This window comes from Strix uralensis, chromosome 17, assembly GCF_047716275.1.
Source record: "Strix uralensis isolate ZFMK-TIS-50842 chromosome 17, bStrUra1, whole genome shotgun sequence".
NCBI classification, from domain to species: domain Eukaryota; kingdom Metazoa; phylum Chordata; class Aves; order Strigiformes; family Strigidae; genus Strix; species Strix uralensis.
In genome coordinates this window covers 13,878,102-13,903,307 of record NC_133988.1, presented here as the reverse complement: position 1 = coordinate 13,903,307, position 25,206 = coordinate 13,878,102, and the positions used below count along the sequence as shown (strand labels likewise).

Genomic DNA, 25,206 nt, shown 5'->3' with positions numbered 1-25,206 from the left:
TTAGCATTGATTTTAAATGAAATAATGGTCCCCACTGAGCATTAAAAGCATTCTTTATAGAAAGCCAGCAAGGTAGAAAAGAGCCATTGTACCCAGAGCCCTGGCATGCCTCCAGGCCCCTTTGCTCTCAAGTGAATGGCAGAGACACTAATAAAGGCAATCTTCACCTCCTCAGCGCTCGACACTGGCCCGGTGTTTGCTGTAGGCTCAATGAGACATGATGTACTGTCTAATGAACATGGGAAATTAGCCATGCCTCTCTCGTCCTGCTTCAAGATGCTATTAAAGAGCTTTCAAGGGTTGAAGGAAGCTTTCACCTAAGAGGAGGAAAGCTGCCGGCTGCGTACAGCTGCACACACCAGGCATTTCTGTGCTGATAAACACGCTCCGACACGCGCAATCCCCTACCTTCCTTGTCACCAACAGCGGGGCTCCTGCTCTTTCCCCTGGGACTGCTGCTTGGCTGCTGCTGCTCCTTCTCAGCCTGCTGCTGCTGGGCCTGCGACAGCTTGCTCGGGGGCACGTCCTCGCGGGCAGACTCGTGGGCTTTTGTGATCTGCTGCTGGTAGAGGGCCAAGGCATGGGGAGGCACCTGAGGCTTCACACTTCCACTCTGCAATAGCCCCTCTGAGAAACCTTCAGAAATCTGATAAGAAACAAGAATTGGTGACACTTGTCATGTGCTGCCGACATCCGTAACAGTCTTGGAGACGTTAAGGTGCTACGAGAAGCACCTGCCCCACACTATCACTGCAAGTCTTACCAGCCCAAACATGGCTCCACAGCTCACCAACCACAGGAGATTAAAAAAGCCCACAACAAAGAGTATCAGCTCTGTGCTGGTGACACTACAGGAGAGCCTCAGACTTTCCTTGTTTAAAACCTCTAATCTATAGTTCAGTGCTTGTAGCTTTTGCCAGAAGTTACATTACAGCAGCCACATCTTAAGCTGTAACACAGGAAACTGGAAGGGCATCAGGAACGGGTCCTCCTTGAGTACTCAAAACCCCAAAGCAGGGATTTCCTCCTGGCCCACCCTGTGCTGCTGCTCCTCTGGTGTTGACCCTGGAGATACCGGGGTGTTTTTTGTCACAGCCCAAGCCACTGCACCAGGAGGAACCATCAGCCTCGGGGAATACATGTTCTTTCAGTACACAGCTACTGGGTAGCCAAAAAGAGGAACCTTTTTGCATAAATGCTTCTTATGTGGTACCCTTCAAGCGCACGAGAGGAAGAGAAGCACAGGGTTGGGAAGGTGCACACTCGCTTTTTAAAGCAACGGGAGGCAGCAGTCATGTGGCAATGAGATGCTTTTTCTGTCCAGATCTCCCACGACTTTCTGATAAAAGAGCTCAAGGGACATCCAAGCGCTGCTGGCAGAGCTGCTCCCGCAGCTGGGAACACGCTCCTCACAGAGAGCACCTTGCCTGCTGCGGGGCTCGCACTGCCCGGGCACAGCTCTCTGCAGAGCCCAAGCTCGGCTGTCTGCAGGGACGAGCGCATCCTCACAACCCTGACGCACGCCACGCAGGGGACGCAGCTCGAGGGAAGAGCACGCGTGAGGCACACGCAGCCGTCGCGCTCCCGGTGCCAGCCCTCTCGGGTGAGGTACTCACGATGGGAGGGATGGCAGCAGCACGCTGCTTCAGCTGTTTCAGGTCCAGCGGCTTCTGCGGCGAGGAGTTCAGCCTGGCGTCGCTGGCGGTGTTGAGCAGGCTGGGCCGCGGGGACAGCAACCTGGGCACGAAACACGCACATCAACCGTGAACAAGCTCCACGTCCCATCGCTCCCCTACGCCCTGCACCCCTGTTTTATGCTGTTGAGTCTAAAGGACATCCTCTTCATCAGAGGTGCTGGACCGCTGCTTGCTGCTGGGAATCCAGGCTCTTGAACACATCATGCACTTGGGCTTCCAGCCCTGCAAGCTGCTGCCCTGGCCCCAAACTTGTTTAGATGGCAACTACCACTCTGAAGATCTCAGCATCCACCATGAGGATGCCTGTCTGACAGGAGGTGGCTCAGCAGGAAAATCTGCTGTGCTGCCCCAAGTACAGGGGACCCGCAGCCGCTGGGGAGGTGTCTTGACTTCAACCTTGGTGGGCTGGAGGTGTCCCCGGGTCGTTCTGGTCTACGAGGGCAGGCACAGAGGGGAACGCAACCCGGCCCAGCAACATCCAGCTAGCAACTGGGGAAGCTTTACTGCGGGATGACGAGGCTGAGGGGAGGTGGAGAGTGGGATGGGATTCAAATCCTGCTTTCCAAAGACAGCTCCTGCAGGGCTCCATGATCAAATGAGACCATGACATCTGGCTCAACAGGCTCTTGAGCCCTCTTTCACTCATCCCCTATGCTACTTCTAGCAAATCTGCTGTTGTCCAGAATAAACCCAAGAGAGAACTGGAGCCCAGAGCTGGGAGTTACGGAGCAGGGCGACCAGTCTGGATTTCATTCGGGCATCACGCTACTCTCTGGAGCTCACACATGGTGCTCGCCCAGCGCTCGGAATCAGCCTCATGCTCCTCTTCAAGGACTGTCTTTTATCAAGGTGCTAAAGCCCGGGCAAGCCACCACACGCTCGGATCACCTGAAAGACGAGAGGCTGGATTTGGGTGGGATTTGGTGTTCAGCCCAGCGGCTGTGCAGCCCTGCACCCTCGCCACTTGCTCTTCCCTTTGGCTGTTTGAATTGCCTGGGAGACACCCAGCCGGCCGCGCCGAGCCCCTGCGCAAACAGTGCGGGGTGGGATCTCCATGGTGCCACTGAAACGGGGTGGGGATGGAGGGGTGCAAAGCCCACGGGTCAAGCCCTCGGTGTGTCCAGCTCCTGGATTTGTGTGAGACCCCGGGGACCACATCTCTCCAGGTCATCTCTGCTTTCTCTCCCTCCCAACTCCAATTTGCTGAAGCCAGTTCATAGTTTTCAAGCTTTACAGCTTGATTTGTTTATTTTAGCTGTTATTTCACTGCTCTCTTCAGCCTATAAATTTCAAGGTCATTCCATGCTCACCCTTGGATGAATAAACAAGCGTGGCGGGGCCATGTGTGGGGAATAAACTCACCACGGTGCTGGGACTGCCCCAGCCCTCGCTCTGTGCAGCGTCTGGCATCCGAGGGGAAGGGGACCCACCTCTAGACTGGGACCAGGGTGTTCCAGTTAGGCACCCAGGGGAGGCCAGGCAAGGGGCAGCACATCTGAGCGGCTCCCCAAATAACTGCAATGATGTCTGCCCATGGAGCCACATGGGTGTTGTGAAGACATGCTGTGGGGGACACAGGGCTCCCAAAAGGGTGCAATGCCCCAAAATCTGCTGAGGCATGTGGCTGGGGACAAGGGCACCCACCACTTGCTCCCGAGACCTTGGTGCCATGCTGAGCTCCAGCACTGCTCTTCTGGGGCTGCTGAGCTGGGGAAGGCCTGTGTTCACAGCATGCTCTGCAGCCCTGGCCCCACTCCCCCAGCACTTTGGGCTCTGATTTTGCCCAAAAGAAGCCAATCTCTTCTTTATTATTTTTTAAAAAGGACAATTTTTTTCTGGGCAAGCCTCATCTGGGAGGCAGGGTAGCCAGCACAGGCTGCCAGCCGGCTCAGCTCCCGGTGCCAGCAAAGAGCTCCTCTCCTGCCACTTCACCCCTGACGCCAGCGCTGCCAGGCTGGTAACGTGTCACCCTCGGGCTGAGACAGGTCCCCGTGCTCACCAGGAGGTGACCGACCCGGCAGTGCTGGCCCAGCTCCATGTCACTGTCACCGCTAGTGGCATGGGACAGATCTCAGCAGCCGCAGTCGCACTCAGCACCATTCTCCTCCTCAGCAGTGATTCTTTCAGGACACGTGGCTCAACAGCCTGATTTTCCAGAGACTGGCAAGCTTGATCAGCAAGCGGGGTCCCTGCCAGCCCTGGCAGCCCCCGGCAGAGTAACCACCCCAGCAGCCGCCCTGTGCACTCGTGGCGCTTGCAGAGATGCATTTAAACACCCTTTAAGCACACTTAAGATCCTCAGGTTTCCTAAAGCCCTCCAGGATCCTGGAAGCCAGAGTCAGGATTAAATTCATCAATATGCAAATTGTGTAATTTATTATGTCCCTCCCAGCAGATCTTGCGCCACACAAAGGGCTGTCTGTGGGTGCTTTGCTCTGGAAGTCACCGGATGAGCAACCCTCAGCATCTCGTATCCACCCGCTGCCAACCTGGGGCCTCCCAAACCCAAGCACCAGTCCCTAACCATGGGCGATGGTGTTGGGAAGGGTGGGAAAAGGGTTTGAGCAGGAAGAGGTCAGGACACATACAGCTGAGCCCTGGCAGTGTGGAAACATCCCCTTCCAGGCATGAAGCTTTGGGGGTAACCAGAACACCGCGTTCCCCCAACTCCTTCACCTTCCGCCACAGAGACAGGGACCATTTTCATTGCCAGACAAGCCAACACACCAACACGTGACACAGCCAAATGCAATTCCTTGCACACGCAGTGGTTGGGCAAAGGTGACGGCTACCAGATTTCCCTGATGGGCTCCCCCCAGCCAGGGCCATGGCCTGGCACAGCCCTCGCACCTATGGCTGAGCCAGCGAGCAGGATGCACAGCGTGGGGGTGGCTCGCTGCAAGGCTTATGGGCAGGCGTCTCCTCTCTGCGCTGCAGGTCTGCAGCGGGTGACTCTGCATGGCCTCCCTCACGCGTCCCCGGCCGGCGTGACCTCCCACTGAACCGCAGCGCTGGCAGCACACGCCGCATGGACCCGCAGACAATTCGCTGCCTCCTTCAGCTTTGACGAGTTAAGGCTGCACCTCCTTAACCCGGACTTGTCTTTGCTTGTGTGAACCGCAGGAGGACCCAAAAAAAGCTGCTCCTACGGCTCACGCCAACCCCGCACCCCCTTCCCTCTCACCGCGGGGACACCCCAGCCACCCTCCGTCCCCTTCTGGGAGATGCCGCGGACAGCTTGATGCTTTTACAAGCGCAGGGAAGAGCACCCACGCCCCACTGGCGCTGGGTAGGCGGGCGAGCATCGGGTGATGCGGTGACGGGGCGGCTCACGCGGCATCTCGGCAGCCTCGTCCTGCTCATCGCGAGTCACGCTGCAGCAGCGGGGCTGCGGTAACCGCCTGCGAGCGAGCAGCCCTCGGCCGGTGGGAAATGCAAGGGAGCAAAGCTACACCAGGGAAGGGCACAGAGGCCTTGCCGGGAGCACAATGGTGCTGAAACCTCTAAGCTGGCTGTGGTCCAACCCCACGGGTGCTCATGGGGCTCCCAGGATGGGCAGTGCCAGGCGGCGGTGGCAGCTGCAGCTTTCCCATGCTGGCAAGGCTCTGCTATCACCCGTGCTTCATCGCCACACTGGATAAGAGGAGTGGCCCGGGAGCTGCGGGACGCCTGTTTAATGTTTAATATTCCTGGAAACTGGTAACTGTTTGACAAGTGAGATAGGAGCTGACTCAGCGAGGAGCTAGGGATGAAAAAATCGTTCCCAAGACGACTTGCTCCCTTGCTGCTGGGAAGTCGGTACAAGCTGCTGCTGTCCTGTTTTTGGTCGAGTTAATGTTAAATTTGAGGAGTGCAGCCCCGCTGGCCTCACTCTCCCTTGCTGGGAGGTTTTCTCCTGTCTGGGAAGGAGGAGAGGGTGGGGAGGGGTGGTGCTGGACTCCATCCACTGCTGGAGAGAGGAGCGCTGCAGCCAAGAGGCCTCAGCCCTGCCACGGGGCTGGGGCCAGCAGCATCCACACCACCCCTTGACACTGTCAGCCCTGCTTCCAGCTGCTCGGCAGCAAGAGGGGCTGCTCCCCCGGGGCGGCCGGGCAGCGCGGAGGATGCTCCCGCACGAGCAGCACTCACCCACTGGCTCCTGCATCCATCACAGGGAAAGTGCGGAGGCCGTCAGGAGTGGTGGAGACGCACGATGGCTCCCTACCGCCTCGTCCCGCTGCTTTGCTCAGTTTTTTTTTAAATAGCCCCATCCACAGCGCTGCGTACAGCCCGCCCAGCCTGGCAGCACCCATCTTGCTGCCAAACTGCCCCCTGCAAGCCCACAGGAGGGATGTGGGGTGTGGGATGCAGGACACTGGATGTGGGATGCCAGCCTCCAGTTCCAGCCCAGCTGGACTGTTGTCCCTATGTGCAATGGCAGGGTGGGCTCAGGAGTCCAACCTGGCCCAGGAGCCAGCATGGATGGAAGCAGGAGCCATTAGAAAAATCAGTGCTACGAAGACGCATGTATTCATATAGATTCTTTAAAAAAAACAGGAAACCCTCTCCCCATTTGTGAGGCTCTTGGGTGGGGAGGGCTCTGTGGGAGAAGCCAGGAGGGGAGCAGGACATTTCTCCAAGGAGGAGGCGAGTGCTTCCCCTCCCTGTCCCAAGAGCCATCCATGAAGGGTCAGGGGTACCCTCAGCTGCCAGCCCCAGGGGTGGGCGGAGGGCTCGGGACTGCAGCAGCTCAGGTGAAGACCCAGTGGCATCACCCCAGGAAAGCTCACATGTCCCACACCGTTCTCCTCCCTTTACGGCCAGGATGGATAATTCACTCCTACAGATCCAAGCAGCATCTTTGCCAAGGGAGCAACTCGTCCCCTCTCTGCACTGGGAACACGTCCCTGGCGTGACTCCTGCCAGCGCCGACTCAGACAGAAACCGTTCCCAGCCCCAGATGCTGGCAAACCAGCCTGTGCCTGTGCCTCGCTGTCTCCGAGGGCACGTCCCGCTCCATTGTGTCACCCAGATAGGCTGCCACCAGCAGACGCAGCAGCTCTGCACCCAACACCTGCCCGTGGCCATTGCCCGGTAGCACCCGTACACTGGGACATCGCGCTGCCCGTTGCGCCATGGCCTCTTCGCAAGCGATGACCAAAGGGTCACGGGCACACGGGGACACAGCTGGGCACGTCCCTTCACCTGGGGGAGTGCCTGAACAGTGATATTCCCAAGGAGGAGCTCACGAAAGCGCATGTGGACACTGTGTCGCGCAACGGAGTCGCTCGTCTGGCCTTCAGGCCATACACTTGCCCACCTCTCTCCCCGCTCCTACCTGCTCTTGTCCACAGCATCCTGCTCGTCCATCTCGTCCGCGCTGCAGGTCGCGCTGGAGTCGCTGTCGGGGTTCACCCCGGGGCCTTTACTGCCTTTATGACTTTCCTTCTTCTCGGCCTTGGGCGTCCCCTCTGTCCCCGCTGTCCCTCCGCTGCTGACGCTGCTTTCCGCCTTCTTGTCATTCCCCTTGTCCTTCTCCTGGCTGTCTTCGCTCTCCTCCTTCTTCACCTCGCTCTTGCAGGGCTCCTCGCTCACCTTCTCCTCCGGCTCCTCCGTTTTCACCACGTCCACTACCAGGTCCTCCTGCCCCTTCTCCTCACTGCTGGGCGGCTCGGGAGCTGCCTCCGGCGGAGGGCTGGCGGCAGGAGCGGGGTTGGCGGGGGGAGCGGGGGGAGCGTCGGGGGGTGTTGGAGCCTCTTCCAACTTGACTGCCGGTTCTGCGCCGGAGTCACCTCCTGGCCCGGGTGGTGCCTTGGCCCCGTTTTCGCCTCCTTCTTTGGCTTCGGGCCTCGGCGAGGGAATGCTCTCGGTGTCGGAGCTGTTATTTACTGCAGCTGAGAAAAGGGAAGAAATAAAAATAAGGATCAGCCCGAGATTCTCACTTCCCATATCGCTGCCTCCACCCCCTCCCCTGGGAGGAGAACGCCCTCGTTCCTCCGAGGGGGAGACGATCCCGGGGCTGGGAGAGCTGCGCCGGGATCCCCGGATCCAGAGTTTACTAAGCAAAGGGATGCTCTGGGGGCCTCTTTGCTTGCCCAGCTCAACGCCTGTTGTTAACCCCCACCCAAACGCAAAACCACACGCCCAAAAGCCTGGAGACCAAGTGACTGGGAAGCTGGATTTTAAGGGAAAAGCCTGGCTGCTGGCTGGATCTGCAGGACAGGACCAGCTCCCTCCTCACTCCTCACCCATGGCTCTGGATCAGCTCTGCTCCCCCTGGACCAGGCACCTCACTGGCACCCTGCTTGCTGACTTACGGTGCCCGTGTCCCTGGCTCTGCCACCCCGGGGCAGCTGGGGACCATCCCAAAACACTGCGCGTGTTTGTTGTTATTTAAGCTGCCAGTGGCAGAAGAAAGGAGGTCAGGGTCGGCGAAAGCAAAGCGCTGGCAGTGCTGCTGGACAGGTTAATCATTACACAGAAAGGATCACTCTCAAATCTGCCACCAACGGCTTGGAGTGAGCTGGAAGCACAAGCGTCCATGCACTGCTGCAGACGACAGTGCTGCTGAGAGATTGTTTCTGCAGTTGGGGTGAGGATCGTTCCCCCCAAGCCTTCGCCAGACAACACGGCCAGGGCCAGGAGAACCAGGAGACTTCCACAGTCCCATCTCAGCACGTCCCCACCGGGCAGGGCTCTCACGCTCATGCCCAAAGGCTTCCTCGTGTGCATCCCTGGACTTATCTCTCTCCATAACAGCTCAGACAGCTTTTGATGGGTGGCACAGAGGGACTGTGTCCCAAGAGCTGTACGTCAGAGCACATCCATTCTTCCTTGGCAGGCAAATGCACCACACTCATCAGGAATCTCAGACTTCTCCAACCTTTACTCACTTGCAACCAAGCAATGAGGTGTCCCGTCACCCACCCAGGGATGAGGTTTACAGCGTGTTAGGCCAAACTCTCCCCGACTGCCACTCAATGCTGCTCTGAATGCCACGCCGAGACATCCACCGGTGGCTTGTCCCAGGCTCAGCCAAGCTCTAGGCTCCAGGGCACTCCCTCCAGATGCTGAATCCGAGGTCTACACCATAACCCTCACCCAAGTCCTTCCTCCAATCCCCAGTCAGCCACATGGCCCCTCGACTCCAAGCTGTTGCCTGAGCATCCCCAAATGTCACCCTGGAGCCAGTGGCCATCTCGTGCATAACAACCCCCCAGCACTTCTGTGCCCGTGACATTTCATCCCCCCTGCTCATGCCTTTCTTCAGCTCCATAGCCCACCCCAGCAGCAGAACAAGAGATGAGGCTTGGAGCATAAAGCTTGGGAGCATGTCAAGAGATCTGTCTCTAATCTCAAAAATACATTGTTTCCTCTCAGGCGCTCTTACAAAGAGCAATAACTACCTTTTACTTTGCGCCTCTGAGTCACGTATCACCTCGCACAAAGATTTACCTGGAATCTGCCTTGTAATGAGTCACTTGCAACGATGATTTGAAAAGATTTCCCATTTCAAGTCCCATTAGCCTGGGTGCTAAGGCCAGGAACCAGCGTGGTGCCAGCAGTGCTGGTTAAGTTATTAAATTACTTTGACAGAAGTCAAATGGGGCTATTGTTGGAAAATTATGCACATTTTCTCCAAACTCACTGCTGCGCTTTCTAAGCGATAAATAGCTGAAAATTGTCACTTTCAAGTTGTTTCCTTTCTTTGGTATGGCTGGGAGGGAGGAAAACGCTGCCTTAAAAGGGAAAGGAGGGGGAAAAGACCCGCCAAGATACATCAGCCTCACTGGTGGGAGACCACGGCTCCCCTTGCCTTTGCTGGCACTGCTGGCCCCCGGGAGCTCCACTGTCCCAGGGCAGCAGCAGCAGTGATGCCCTGATGGGACAGGGATGGGCACACACAAACCTTGATGGGTTATCCCTCCTTGAGCCCATGATAAGCTCCTTGAGAGCCCATGGTAGTGGCTATCTAAGCCTGCTGAGCATGCAGGACCCTCCTTTGGAAGAAAACACTGTGAAATGTGATTTACAAGAGCGCACAAGCGTGCCAGGCCCTGGTAAGCTGGGTGCTCTTGGAGAGTGTGCTGATGGAAATCAGAAACCAAAGGGCTCCCAAAAATAACCACCTGTCCAGACAGACACAGGAGGAGGGCAGTGATCCAGGGCACTCTGCACAAGCATGAAATCCAGAGGCATCTAAAATGCCACAAGCGCCTCGTGCCGCGGGACGCTGTCATCTCGGTGTGGCTTTGGGGTGACAGACGTGACCACCCGCCAGCGCTGACATTTGCAGCCCCGGACAGGCTGTGCGTGGTGCCTCCGCCGCAACGGTGCAAAGCCAGGAGAGCGGAGCGCAGCCCCCCCGCCGCAGCCCCCCCACCTGCCTCACCTTCCGCCTCCTCAGCCATCTCCTCCTCGTTGCCGCTCGTCCCCGACACCTCCATCTCCTCGTCCTCAGCTGCGGGAGGGAAGGCGGCTTCTTCGTTTTGAACGGCGGCGCCTTTTTTCTTCTTTCTTTTGGCGTTCCTTTCTTTCTCCTGGGGAAGAGGCAGAGGATGGTGAGAAGGAAAGCCCACGGGGAGCCACGTGGGAGCAGAGAGCACTGGTCCTGTCCAAAGGGCCAAGAGGGATGCTAACGCCGCCATGGCCCCGCTGGGTAAACCCTCTGAATATCAGTCCTCGGGACTGGACTCACCTGCTGAAAGCCCAGCAGATTGGTCTCACCTGGCCAAAAATGACCACTGTGCAACGGCAAGCCCGGCTCCACGTGGAGGGATGGCACAGACGTGTGGACAAGGGACACACGTGCAGGAGTTACCAGTGCAGGGCTGGCAAGAGCCCAGTGGTCCCGCGGCCACCCGCTACGCGCATGCGGCGTGTCCGTCCTGTGCATTTCCAGGCACTACCTCCAGCTACACAAACAAGTGTGGCCACGGCTTGATGCTCATCTGCAGATAACGAAGGGCGTCAGGCCCCAGATATGGCCCAGCCAACATTTTTGTGCACCAGATTTTGTGTCATCCATGGCAGGTACTACCAAAGGACTTTGACTCCGGTGCCGGGGAGGCTGCTGCTGGTGGAGACGCTTTGTGCGGCACGGTGAGGTGCCTGGTGCCCTGTCCTGCCCTGAGACAGCCCCGACCCCACTCGCTGGGGCATGTGCCACAGCCACGAGGGCACAGACAGCTGCTCCCTCCCGCCGATCTAAAGGAAAAGTCTCGGCTTTGCTATTGTTTCCTGCTCTTGTTGCTTGAGTAAATATTACCAGTAGGAACAGGCCCATCATCTCCGGCTCTCCCTGCAAACCCCACACGAATGACGTGTGTAGGACGTTTATTTACATGGATGAAAAGATAAAGCCGTGGTGGAAACGTTAACTCTGCTGCTGGATCTCTGTGCTGGGAAGAGTCGGTCCCCCCTTCCCCCCGCCAACTTTTCAATCCTTTAAAAAACTTCCAGATAAAACAAACAAATACAACTGCTTTTTGCTTGGAAACACTGCTTGCTCAAAATCTATTTTTATCAAACTGGGCAGGAGAGAGGGGAAAAAAGGCACTTGAGAAAGGGCTCTGTGAAGGCATGGAGAGGCGGCGGGAGGAAGGCAGGGCTCCGCGCTGCCCTCGCCCCATCCTGGCAGCGATGCCCCGGCACTGCCAGCGTTCGCGCCTCTGCCACGGCAGCGATTCAGCAACCGCACGTTTCTGTCTGAAGCAGCAGTTCCCCATCACGCTAATGCGGTGACAAAGCGCCGACGTTACTATGGCAAAGACTTCTCTGCCTCTTACTCACGGGTCCGTGACTCAGCCGCGGGCAGGAGCAGGCTCCTCGCTGGGGAATTAGCTGGGAACCAGCCTCTGCCTCAGCACCCTACTTGGCCAGAGCCCGGGGCCGGCAGCTGCCAGCAGAGCGGAGCAGTGAGCTGCCCCGGGGGCACCGTGGGTCCCTCTCCTGGCAAACCCCACTGCTGGTCTTTAGGGATGATGATGTGAAATCCAGGCAGCAGATCCTGGCTACATCTAGAGATACGTTCAGGCCACCATCTCGCCTCTTACAATGCCAACAGTTCTGGCAGTCTTGCTCCCGGCGCCCTGCCCAGGAAAGGGGACCCTTTTCTGTTCTGCCTCCGTAAGCAGCCACATGGCTGACATGGGATCCTAACCACGACTGTGGCAGACATGGAAAAGTCTCTGTGAGCTGTGTCTGGGACCAGGCGTCTCCCATCGTCACAGTGTACTCTTAATCCCAGCGATTACCACTGAGGCTGCAGGAAGGTGCCAGGGCCATTTGCTACGGATGCTCTGATGCTCATTTTGTGCTATACCAGCCCACAGGGTTTCTGCTCTCTACGTGTCACTATTTTTGCAAGAGCATCCAGGACTTGGTGCCACTTGAGCAGCCTTCCTCACCAAGACCCCCGAGGAGATGCGCGGTGCACAGCGAGGACACTGCTCCCTGCATGAGGGGTCACTCCATGCCTGCTCCTCGGCACTGTCCTCCCGGGCACCTGGGCCCCAGCCAGCCCCATCACGCTGACTCCCAGCCTGGCAGGGATGGGCAGCTCTTCCCTTCCCTCATCTCAGGCACTGGGCACCGCCTCCCGCCGCTCAAGTTCACCTGCACCGTCTGTCCTGGAGGAGGAGATGGAGACGCCACCAGTCCCCAGGCGCGATGTCTCTCTGGCCTTCTACCTGGCAGGCAGAGTGGCCATCCCAACAAATTTGGCCTCTCCTTGCACTCACCACCTGACGTGGCAGCAACAGCCAAACCAGCTTCCAAACTGCGCTACTGACACGGAGCCATCATTACAGTTTCCTATCAGCAGCAGCCTGTCCTAAGAGCAGGACCAGGCAGTCCCGGACTGGTGTGACATAACGATGCGCATTTGAGACCGCACCAGGACTGAGTCTAACCGCAGAGTGACTCCTGTGCGCTGCCGCGGAACAGGACCTCTGCCACCGTGGTGAGGAAGGTCCCAGTTCCCCGTCCCGAGACCAAGGCTCTGCACCAAGGCAAGGCAGACTCATTCACCCTCCAGAAGAGGCGACCAGGCTGTCCTCCTGAGGCAGCTTTGCTGTGCAAAGCCAGCACCACCCAAAAAAGCAAGGAATTGTAGAAATGTTGCTCAGAGGGGTCCAAAGGACTGGTCCTCCAAGCAGGACCAGCACCAGCCCAGGGGCTAGCTCGCTCATCTTCACTGCACAAGCTAAAACAAGCCCCAGCAGTCACTAGACCAAAGTGACAATCACACTGCAAAGAGGTCCTGGTAAAGACAGCACCTAATCTCTAACTGCTAACAAAAAGAGCAGCTCTGAGGACACCGTGTATCCCAATGCCCTGCTTTCCTTAAATGCCGAGATTAGAGAGCGCAGCGTGCAGAAGGTCAAGGCTGAGTGACGCTGATGCCTGGGACGCATCTGAGCCGCTCGGCAGCGAAACCAAGCCAAAACACACAGCAGGGCAGATAAAGCGAAGCCTCGAGGTGGCCTGACCCTGCCCCAGCAGTAACAGGCTGCCTGTCCCATGGTGCAGCTGGCTGGCAGGGACACCCTGATCCATGGGGGTGCTTGCAGAGGGAGGAGGGTGAGGATCTGTGGCACCTAGCCCCACTGAGCCAGGACTGCAGTGGGATTCACCTCACACGGGCAGGAGGAGTGTCTCATGAGTGCTGAGCAGGTCAGGGAGAGGGGAAATGGGGCTCTGCATGCTGACACAGCCCATGCACAGCTCCCCGGCCCCTGTGTGCTCTCTCCCCCAGGAGGACCTCTCCAGTAAAAGGATGGGTCTTCAAAGGAAAACCCCAAACACGGCACGTGGAAGCGTATGGACCACGTGAGCTCTGGAGGGGCAGAAAAGGAGCATCACCGTACCAGACACCTTTGCCTGCTGCAACCCAAACCCTTCTCCTTCCTCATGCTGGATGCTCAGAGGGAGGGTCCCCCTGTCCCCAGAGCTCCCCAGGCTCTGGCCAACTGGGGTTCAGCACACAAGGGGACAAGCAGCTGCCGAAACGCCTGGCCCCATCCCACCCAGCGCTGTCCCAGCACTGGGAATGGGGACATCCTGCTCCACACTGCGCTGTGCCACGTTCTGGGGACAGAGGGACCTCGCCAGTCTCTGTTCCCCATCCCACACTGGTCACTGCTGCCCGCCCGTCCCCACAGCTCCTTCGAGTCGCCTGCATGCTGCTGAAACTCAATGTCACACCTACCTGGAAGAGGAGGATACAACATTAATGAGCCCCATTTGGGAAATGAATGAGATCTGCTAATTAAGTTTACTCTCATTAAGCAAGAGGAAGAAAAGCAGAGCCACTGTGTTTCCCCGCACATGATCAGCAGTAGCTGTTGGTGGTGAGGGCAGGGAATAATCTGGGGATGTCATGGCAAAACTAGGCAGTGCCACACTGCCTCGCCACGTGCTTCCTCCACAGAGGTCAAGGCTGACTACCGGGTATAGGATGAGATTTGGAGGCTTGGTTGCTTGGGAATATATTTAGGAGTCAGGAAGGAAGGTCTATGGCAATTTAATCTCAGTTGTTCTTTTATTTTATTCAGCTTTCTGGCATCTGCTGTTGCCACAAAACAATAGAGCACAATAAATAACAGCTGAATGTTCATTGTTCTTCTCCACGACCGAATCCCATAGCCTCCAATGCTCAAAAAATAAAATGATGATGCTGATATAAACTGCAAGTGAGAGTGAGCAATTAGACTGGAGAAGTCTAGCGGCTGCCTTGGAGGGACGGATGTAGGAAAAAATGTGGTTCTGCAGAAAAACACTTCCGTGATATAATTTCTGCAACATTAGGAAGCAGAGTAAATTAATATACACCGGCTCCACTGCCAGCTAAGCTGTATGATCTTATTTCAGATTCTCCCCAGTAATGAACAATTATATCTTTCTAATATAACATTTTATATTCAGAGGGCTTGATGCACATTCCATTCCAGTCTTATATCGGTTTTGGGGTCTTTTATATAGTTTGTTTGCTTTGTTTCTAAAAACAATTCAGTGAAACATGGGAACACAGAAGTGTCTCTGTGCATAGAGAATTAATAAAAAAGAATCGCCGATGTCTTCTCTTTCTCTCATTCCTATAGACTGACTAGGATATTAAATTCCTGGGTGAGTCATTGAATGTTTTCCTGTCTTTCTTTTTACTCTTGCTGTAATAGCTTGCTTGGAGAGATTCCTGCATTGAACATTGTCCTTTGCATTTTCAAAGCACCCCTTGGGGGTTTAGCCATGTGAATTCTATTAGCCAGAAACTGGGAACCCCAGGATACTCTACAAATGAAATAATTATAATGTTTAGTTGCTCTTAGCAGTCCGTCCTATCTCCAGAAGACCAAACAAACCCCACTTCATTCACACCCTGCACCACATGCCAGAGAAGCAGCAGCGTTAGGCCCTTCTGATGGGGAAACTGAGGCACGGACAGATGTGCACATCTGCTTGCAGTCCCAAAGACAACCGACATCCATGTCGAGACCAGCCTTTCCTCATGTTGACCTAAACCCCTGAGTTTCTTTGGGGCAAACCGGTAGTTTACCAGGTAAGTGTGGTACCTGCAGGGCACAGAGCTGCGTGGCCCAGCCGGGCTCTCTGCTCGCTGGGCTGGAACAGCACAACCTCGCTGGCAACAAACTATTTGTGCAGCCGGGACTGAGCTCGCATCCTGGCCAATGCACCGCAGCCCTGCTCCTCCTCCTGCTCCTTATCTCCCTGTGTACCAGCCACGCTCCAGACGCCCAGGCATCTCCCACGCAGCAGCTCTCCCTCCTCTAGACCTCCCAGGGACAGATGGGTGGACAACCCTTTCCTGCACCGCTTCCCGCTCCCCGGAGCTTTCACTCTGAGATGACAGAGCCCTCCGTTGGCTGTGGAAACGTGCAAGCGCTTGCTAGGAAACATCTATGGTGCCCAGTGGGGGCTCAGACAGGGCTCTCACCATTTTCAGTTTGTGCTGCTGTAGGATCTCGTCCAGGTTCTGCCTCTTCTTGTAGTTGAAGTAGAAGTTTTTGCACTGTGACACGGTCTTGGAGCCCACCATCCTGGCAATGGCCGACCAGTTCCGCCCATGCTCAAGGAGACCTGTTGTTGGAGGAGGGAGAAAGGAAAAGGGTTTAACACCAGATATGCTCACACAAAGGCAGCAGTATCTACACAGCATGGGAAGCATCTTCTGTGCAAGCCAAACTCCACAGGAACAATATGGTCGCTAGCACCCATCTGAAAGGTTTCCTAGGCCAGCAGATGACCTACAAGAGCCTTTTTTTCTTTCCAAGGGGAAAAAGGGCACTATGCTGACCACCTCTGGCACAAAATACGTCCCACAACCACGTCTCGGCCAGCCACCGGGCAGTCAAGAGGGCGAGCGGTGCTCCCTTCCCTTCGGGATGGCTGCAGGAGACACTGACATGCCCAGGAGAACTTGAGAGCGCAGCTCTTGGTCCCCACCATGAAGTAAAGGCTCTTCCCACCCTCCTGTGCCCCAGTGATGACTTTGACCAGGGTGATGAGGCACTTCATGGCGTTGGAGCACAGAGTCCTGCTACAGATGGGGAGGAAGAGCCCAGGCAGGGAAGTGGCAGCAACGCAGGCAGGGAAGCCCAGGTGATGTCCCGGGCTGGGAAGAGGCATCCCAGGGGATTAGTGCTGATCCTGCTCATGAGCAAAAGCAGCTTCCCAGGTCAGGCGCCATGCCAAGGGCTGGCAATCCTGGCCAGACAGTGCCACCCGAGCACAGGGCTCCTGCCAGTGCTGGGGCAACACAGCAGGGTGAAAGAGGAAGAGGAGGAGGAAGGAGCGAGTGAGCACCCTGCATCCTTGCAGTCTCTGCAGGGGTGTCTGGGCACCGGCAGTCCTGCAGCTGGAGGTGGGAGTCGCAGCCACAGCCTAGGGGTGGGTGCAGCAGCACCCCGGTCCCTCCATCCGAGGCTTCTGGAGGTGACCCGGGCAAGGACCATCCAGGCTTTCTGGGAAATAAAGCCTCGCTGCCTGCAATCCTTCCCGGTGCAGTGGCTGGGCCTTCCTGGGGTGCCTGGTGGGGCTGGAGCTGCCACCAGCCCGCAGGATGCTGAGGGCCCAGCTGGGCCATGCTGGTCGGGCCGGCTCCTGGCTGCCCACGTGATGGCCAGCAGCTCCCCTGGTCCCACCTTGCACCTTGGGTAAGGCGCAGGAGAGAGAGACTATGAGCCCAGGGGCATGGTACTGCCACAAAAGGTGACTTCAAGATGAAAACCAGCAGGGAATGACCCTGCTAAGAGCATCTTCCTCTTTTGTTAGGGGCTTTTCTGCCCAGAAGCCACCAACCACAGAGACTGGGAACAGACACTGCCCCGGGCATCTTCGTTGTCCATCCCCAAACCCCTCCCTGGCTGCTCTGAGGCCATGGGGCTCAGGACCACAGTGAGTCCCAGGTCAGGGCTCCCGTGCGTGGCTCTGCTTGTGCCTGGCAGCCACGGCAGTTCTGCCCCAGCCCCGCTGCCAGCCTTCAGCCAAGCTACTGCCACGTGTCACCTTTGAGCCCCAGTCCAGACCTAAGTGCCAGCCCAACCTCTGCTTCAGCCCAACAAAAAAAAACCCCGGGACGGACTGATCTCAGCGAAGCCACAAGCAATCAGGGCCCAAGGGATGCACCTCTGGCCAGGATCCATGTGCCCGTGGCACAGGGAGGGCACAGCCTGGGGGCTGTGGGTATGTCTGCACTGAATAGATGGCACCACGTACCCCAGGAGAGGTGAAACCCCCCCTCTCTGCTTCCCAGATCCTGGAGAAAAGCAGCACTAGCCAGCACAGCAGGAGTTAACATCCAGCCAGTGCCTGTATCCTGCCCCGTCCTAGCACCAGGGCTTATCAAATTGCATGTAAGAGGTAGGCATCACATGGCGCTGAGCACCACAAAAGGCCATGGCAAGCCAAGAAACAAGTTTGAGCTTTAACTCTGCAACTCCCAGCCTCGCTTCAGCCAAACCCACGACCTCCGTCACCCCGCTGGCAGGCTAGGACTTCTTTAAAATAATAATAAATAAAAAAAAAAAAAGGACGTCCGGCCACCAACCACGAGAGATAACGAGCTGGGGCAGCAGTCCTCCCCCCTCAGTCACTGAAGGCTGCAGGGGAAAACAGGACAGTCCCCTGTGTCACAACCCATCCCCTGTGTTACAACCCACCGCTGCCTTCCAAAGCAAACAAGCGGCTGGGCCCCCTTTGCTCATCACTGCGCTGGTGGCCCCGCACCAAGTGTGACAGCCGGGGCTGGAGCCGTTTGCTGCGCCCCAGGCAAAGCCCCGGCACACAAACACCGGCAGCGGCATGCCCTGAGCTCCGCTGCTTCGGTGGGCGAGATGCTGCGGAGCCCGGGACCGGAGGGTGATGGATGCCAGCGCGAGCGGTGCCCAGCGCGGCATGACCTGTGCCAGCCGCGGGCGATGCTGGCTCCTGGCTGCCCTGTCCCCCTGCCCACTGCAGGGCTGGGGGACGGGGATGCCGCCGGAGGAGCTTGCAGCTGGCGGGGCAGGTGCCGCGTCTGTCCGGGCTCACGAGAAACAAGCTGCCCACAGTCCCTGCCTGTGGGACCCGGCGCGGAGCCCAGCCGCTCTTCTCTTTACATTAAAACCAGAGCAAAAGAGCAACACCTGCTTCCCCACGCCGTAATTATCTGCACGCTCTGGGAGAGACCTGCCAAGACACCCTGGGATGTGCCATGAAGCCCACGGCTCACCGGGCACCCTGGCTCGATGAGCTCTGTCGGTATGGCAGCCCCCAGCCCCTGTACCCCCCAGCCTCCGCCCCGCGCTCCCCGGCACGCCAGCCCGCCTCGGCACCGCGGGGCCCTTCGCTCTGCAGCGCAACTGAAACTATGACTAACGGAGTTATCAGATCTTAACGAAGGTTTTGCTCCTTGGCTTGGGGCGGGGGCTCTGGACTCGGGGTCTGCCCAAAGGCACGCAGCTACACGCAACCCTGAGGTTAACCCCATCCTTCGGACCCCAACGCCAGGACTTACGTGCTCCGGGTCCGGCTCTGACGGGCAGGGAGCGCGCCCGAAGCGTGCAGTGGGTGAGCTGGGAAGGACGCGGGCGTCGGGGCACTTCTTCAAAGCCCCCCTGGGCACGGCAGCCCGCTGTGAAGCGCTGCGAGTGCTCCGCTCACACCCTCCCCACGCATTTTGCTTTCGCTCCCTCGCAGCAGCCGGAGACAGAGAAGAAAGCAAAGACGGTTCCTTAAATCCTGGGGGCGAGAGGATTTCAGAGCCATGGGCGGCCGAGAGCGGCGAGCAAGCAGGCACCGAGGCTGGAAACCAGGTCACAGGCAGGAGACTCCTGACCTCAATGCCAGAAGTTGGTGGGAACACATGCTCCGGCCCCAGCGCTCTTCCCTCCGGCGGGGCTGGCGAGCAAACGGCGTCCTCCGCGCTCCTCCCGCTCGCTCGCCGGAGCTTTCCAGCCGGCGGTTGTTAAGGTGGATGGAAGCGCCTCCGGTATTTTCTCCCCTACCTCACCTCCTCGCTCAGCAGCTTGGGGCTATGGGGAGGCTGTGCAGTTTCAGGAGATGCCCGACGTTGCCAAGAAATAATAGTAATTAAAAAAAAAAAAGGCAGGAGAAAGGCGAAGGGGAGGGAGCAGCCGACCGCGCGCCGCAGCTCCACTCCTGCCAGCCCGGGGACGGGGAGCCGGTGCCGTCGGTATGTGGCGGAGCAGCGAGCGAGCTCTAATCTGTTCCTCTGGCTGACCCGGGGCTCGTTGCATCTGAATGTGACCTCTAGACAGAGCATTAATAACGAATGTGGCGCTGACCCAAGCTGACAAGGGGTGCGGCCGCTTGGCACCCGCTCCCGCCCTCCCTCTCTCACTTTCTGTCTTCCTCGCTCTCGTCTGAATGTCAGCGGCAGGGGGAGGGATCCAGGAAAACAAAGCTTGGCTAATAGTTTCCTCTGCTCTCAAGTGAATCAAAGGCGCTTTTCTTTGGGGATATGCTCGCCGGCGAGCCAAGCGCCGCACCGGTGGGATGCCGCGGCACCCCGGCACACCTCAGCCCTGCAGCCGCTGCCCCGGCGGAGGAGGGATGGGGAGAGGTTTGGCACCAGTCTCACCATGGGCGGACCGGGGCCTCTGCTCCGGTACCAGCGAGCAGACGCTGGGAGGAAGAGGAGCCCGGAGAGCGCGGTACCGCACACTCGGCGTCTCAGAGTGCAGAGGAGAGACCTGGAGGGGCAGCGTGGCGGGCGAGGGCCCTCAGCTTGTGTCCCCTTGGCTCTCTGCAGCAGCGGGTTTTTACCGGAGCAGTTCCAAGGCTCTCCAGCACGGCTGCTGCCCTGCTCCACCCAGGGCTCGGCGAGGGTGGAGGGAGCCCGTAAAAGGGTCCCTTAATGGGAGCTCGTGTGGATTAACAGATCAAGGTTACAGGGGAAAAACTAAGTGATCTCATTCCCCGACGCCTGGCGGTACCTGGTGCAATCCTCCAGCCCCTCTTGCACCCACACACCCTCTTGGGAGTGGGGATAGAGGCAATTCTGGCTATGGCAAAGCCAAAATGTGCCATAACCCCATCCCAGAGAAAGACCGGCACTACGGAGTCAGCAACACCACCCAAGGCGTCCCGAAAGCGTGGTCGGCATCGCAGCGCTGCCTTCCCCCGCCGATCTCAGGGTGGTTTGCAGTGCGTGGGAGAACCGAGGCACAAGGAAGGTGAGTAACTTCTCCAGGGCCGTGGAGCCAGTGGGTGGCAGAGCCGGGCTCTCACCGGGCTCCTGATGCTGTGCCAAGAAAGCAGCGGGGACGGTGCGCGGGGGGCGAGCCCACATCCCCGCAGGCGTTGCTGGAGGGACCACAGCGCAGGCAGCCCGCTCGGTGTGCTCTCGCCGCAGCAAAACTCCCCAGCAGCTTCCACACCCATCACACCACCTCCCCGGAAGGAGGAGGCGCCACCAAATGAGGTGTGGGTATGGAGTCAGGACCCCCGGTCAGCTCAGCTCTAGTGCCATCTCCCCGCTCCGCTGGAGACCTGCAGCTCCCAGGTCTCCCCTTCGGAGGAGCTGGTTGCTGAATCCCTGCACCAACCTGCTGTGAAAACATCGAGCCCCGTGCCCTGACCACGGCTCTCCTCCTCCTACTACAACCTCCCTTTTGCACTGTGTCCCCACCCTTTGACCCTGGGAGGGGACAGCAAGCCCCTGGGACACCTGCTCCCCGAGAGGTGCCATCCCCTCCAGTCCAGCCAGGGAAACTCAAGTCCAGCACAAGGCAGCGAGTCCACGCACAGCATCCGCTCCCGGTAGACCCAGCTCTCTCCCTTCACCTAGTTCGGATATTATTCCTGCTCCCTTATTGTTGAAAAAATAACGCTCAAAATTAAAATGTAGGCTGTAAATTATAGTAATTACCCAGCAGTTCCCCCTGACAGGCCTTTTGTGTTTCATTCACTGACACTCACTAAGCAAATCCTTGCAGTTCGCTCCTACACACTCGAGAAACATTCAGCCAACAGTGGCAGAGGCGCAGCTCCGGGGGCACGGTGGGCAGTGGCACTAGCCCTGGGGTAACACCTTGGCTGACGAGCAGCAAAGCTCCATCCTGGGATGGCAGGGACAGGATTGCAGTCGGCCACAGCCTCTTCCAGGGCAAGCGTGGCTGATTCATGCCTTGGACGCAGTTTTGCCCTCGTGGCACCCAATCTGCCCCATCCCGATAATTTCCACCATGTTATTTCATATGAACTTCGTGGCAAACACGGGGCTTGCTCGGAGCAGGCAGATACCGGTGCTCTGGCCGCGGCGGTGGGCGCTGGGGACAGGCAGGCTGGGCTGTTGTCACCCTGAGCTCCCCTTGCACCCCAGCCTGGATGGAGGGCACCCGGGTGGGGGACCCACGGCACATCCCACCCCAGGGCCAGCGAGAGGGACAACACTCAGCGACCAGCATAGGCTGCAAACCAGCTCCTCCAGCTCACATTTACTACCATCAGCAGGGTTTTACAGCAATAAATATCTGACTGGAATGAGGAAGGCTCCAGCATGAGCATGGGGCAGACAAAGGGAGGAAGGTAGGGAGCTGCCGGCTCCCCAGCATCACCCTGTGCTGCAGCCAACAACTTGTAAGAGCAACGGCTGCCCTGCCAGGAAGAAGCGATAGAGGAAAATGCCCACACAGACCTACCTCTCCCCGCCCTTCAGCCAGCAGCTCGTTAGAAATAACAGCGCAAACCCAGTTGGGGCTGGAGGAGCGTGCACTCGTGTGTGGGTTTACATGCCCGCGCGGGCTCCAGAAGGATCCCGTGCAGCAAGACGGCACGCTGAAAGGCAGCTGCGTTCCAAAGGCGATGGGAGATGGCTGGCTTCTGCCATGGGCTTTTCGTGTCAGTGGGTTTGGCTGTGTGTTAATTTGAAGAAATTGTTGGGGTTTTTTTTAATTCCACTTTATTTTAGTTCCATGAACAGAATGGGACCAGGAAAAAAAATGGTTCAGGTCAGTCCAAAACTCATCTTACTTTCTGAGTTGATTGTTGGCAGAACTGAAAATCAGCCCTCAAAAGAATACTTTCTGTATCCAAGGAAATATTTTACAGCTACCCAAAATGAACTATTCAGGAATCTTCACGGGTTATTTAACTCTCTGTCATCAGCTTTTTACATTCGTGCCCAACCCTCCTCTGCCTCATCATGCCGACTCCATCCCATGGCCTCCCCAGCTCCTCAGTCTGGGAAAAGGTGTAAAGAGCCCAAGACTGGCTCTGCCCCAAGGGCAAGGAGCAAAGAGCCTTGGTGAGGTGCAGGAGGGTGAGCAAGAAACTGCCACTTCCATGCTGCCTCTTTTCAAAGAACAAAACCACTTGTTAGACACCAGGGGGGAAACCCAGAGCCGGGTGAGGACTGATACCAGACTGTAAAGACTAACAAAGGTCATGCTGAAACCTCCTGGTTCATCAAGTTCAGCTCCAGCGCTCTTGTGGCTGCAACGCCGGGCGCTAGCGGTGAAACTCGGCAGAGGGGCTGAGGGGCGCAATAAACCCACCCGGCTGTGCCAGGTCGGTGCTCACCTGCTGATCACAAACTCCCTTCCAGCCTACCTTTAACTCCTGCCTGCGTGGGCCCTTGCCAGCGGGTCCCCTAAAGGCAGGAGCTGCCTAAACATTGCCTTTTAAGGACCAGCCCCATCCCACTGCAGAAAGCCTCCACGCCCTGCCCGCAGGCAAAGCTAGGCAGAGCAGCGGGTGCTGCCTGCTCCCCGGCTCGGGAAGGAAAGGGGGGACATCCTCGAGCAACTCTGGTTAACCAAAACCTCCTGTTTTAGGATCACAGCCACAGTGCAAGGAGGCAGTATCAAAAAACCACGCTCCCCCGTCATTATACCAATCTCTGCGCATTTTGACAGACCAGTGAATCAAAGTTTATTGCGTAATGAAAGTGTCATTAAGCAAGAACTTTCCTCACTAGGTTTTCGTTCCCCTAGTTAACTTTAATAACACGGTACTCCCCTTTATTGTCTCTCCCAGCAGACACAGTCCTGCCTTCTCCTGCTTGCAAGCTCTCCATGCAGCTCTGTGACTCTGGAGCAGAGCAGACAACTTTGGCGTCTCACTGTCCCAGGGCTGTTTTCTCTTACCTCCCTAAGCAGAAATGACACAGAGTTTCATGCCACGCACAAAAAATCCGGGGGTGGATGCCAAGACCAGGCTGATCTCCCAGCTGACAGGCACTGGGAGCAGAAGTCACCATCCCCACCTGCCCAAGCACCCCAGGGCGTTAGGGTTGACTTTCTGCAGGACTCACACCTTGCTTGTTAAATCCCTGAACCAGGCGGCTGTGGGCTCAGACTTGTACCAGTACTAGGGAAGAGCGGGGCTGGGGCGGCCGTGTCCTTATGGTGAGGAGGACAGTGCCCGTGTCTCCGAGCCCACCCCGAGCCGGGTGCCCATCACCTCCTTCGCCCCTGCCCAGCCGTGCCAGCAGTGGGCTCTGCTGCCACCTCCACCAGCCTCTGAGGTTACCTCCGGAGTTTTGCAGTTGCTGCGAGTCGGAAACCCCCACTGTGCCGGTCCCTGGAAATGCCAAACAGAGCCAGTTTGAAGCATTAAAGCCGCTGCTTCCTGGCAAAGGGGAATTTGGCTTCTCTGTAGAAGTCTGGTGTTGCAATCTCAGTTTCCCAGGTTGTAACGGAGGGGAAAACGTCAGCAATTGGGCTTTACACCAGCAAATCTCCCTGCCTCATCCTGGCCCCTGGGCTGGAACAATGCTACATGCTCCCATGCTTCATCCTTCCTCCACGCAGGCTTTGGCAGCTGGTTTTAAGACTCCTTAAGCGCACCTCCAGCATCCAGCATAAAACAGCAAGAGGTACTTTTTAACAACCAGATGTGATCTCCAAAACAAAGCAGTGCTTGGAAAAGATCCCTCCAACGACCCTCCCCTCTCAGCACCTGCTCGCTCCATTACCTGGCCCTGGGCCAGTTTGCTTGATTAAAGTCTATCTATTAAGTTTTGCGTCTATAGAGAGCCCTGCTCAGCAACGCGCAGGATTGGCACCGGGTTGTAAAGAGGGTTGGAACAGCTTAAAGGCGAGTGAGCCAAACACTTTGGGATGGATATTCACCGGCAAAGTAATCCAAGTCCACAGCTCCCATCGGCACCTGGGCAGCCGGCGCTCCAGAACATGTAATCACCATGCCGGCAGCAGGTGCATTTTCCAAGCAGAGTCGAACCCACTAACATGCCTGTTTGCATTTGCCATCCCCAAATGGTACTCATTTCCATTTTAATTTCCCATTTACAATCCTCACCGGGCCAGGAGAGTCGGCAGCAATGCAAGCAGGATGGGGACGTGAGCTCGACAGTCCATCAACAGGACGTGACTTTGGCAAAAAATTAAAGCAGCGAAAGAGCTGGCGCAGGAGCGGCACGAGGAGGGGAAGTGGCAAGAAGGGCTGTGCTACACTCAGCACTTTTTAAAAACGGTCTCAGCAAAGGCTCTGAATCAGCTCCAGGATGTAAAGTCACCCCACGCAGCCCGCAGCCTTGTGAGCTCCCCGAGACGTGGCTGCGGAGCGCTGGGGTTCACCACCCTCTCCCTAAACCCCAGAGCTGTGAACACAGGCAGATGCTCTCAGTGTGTCTGGAACAGATCGCGCCAATAGCATGAACCTCCGGAGAGCGGGGCAAAGCTACACCTTATGCTACAGGCACCAGAAGCTGCAAAAAGCAACAGGCAAAGTGCCTTCCCCATCTCCTACGGTCGGCTCCTGCCTCGTGGGACACGTGTGGGCTCCGGCTGCAGCCCAGACATTGCTGGTGTCAGCACAGCTCCTGGGGCCCGAGGGGCTGAGCATGCCCCCCGTGCCACTGCCTGTCCCCTAAAACCCCCACTGGGGCTCGCTGGGAACAAACCAGCAGCAGGATGGGCAGAATCGGGCCCCACAGCAGCTCAGGGCCCATCACCCTACGCCGACTCCAGCAGTCAGACGCCGTCCATCCCCGATTGCTGGGTTAGCCCCAGCAAAGCCAACAGGAGAAAGAAAACGAGCGGCTCAC

General features: G+C 57.5%; 1 protein-coding gene across 12 annotated transcripts in view; it reads right to left on the bottom strand.

The window, feature by feature from the left end:
* Window positions 1-25,206, bottom strand: part of NCOR2 (nuclear receptor corepressor 2) — a 257,096-nt gene that overhangs the window by 35,348 nt on the left and 196,542 nt on the right. For all 12 annotated transcript variants that reach the window (XM_074887780.1, XM_074887781.1, XM_074887783.1 and 9 more), the window contains 5 exons: window positions 15,631-15,773; window positions 10,069-10,216; window positions 7,015-7,570; window positions 1,617-1,737; window positions 409-646 (listed from right to left, as the gene is read on the bottom strand). In XM_074887780.1, coding sequence (XP_074743881.1) covers window positions 409-646; window positions 1,617-1,737; window positions 7,015-7,570; window positions 10,069-10,216; window positions 15,631-15,773 — 1,206 coding nt within the window. The remainder of the gene's footprint in view (window positions 1-408; window positions 647-1,616; window positions 1,738-7,014; window positions 7,571-10,068; window positions 10,217-15,630; window positions 15,774-25,206) is intronic.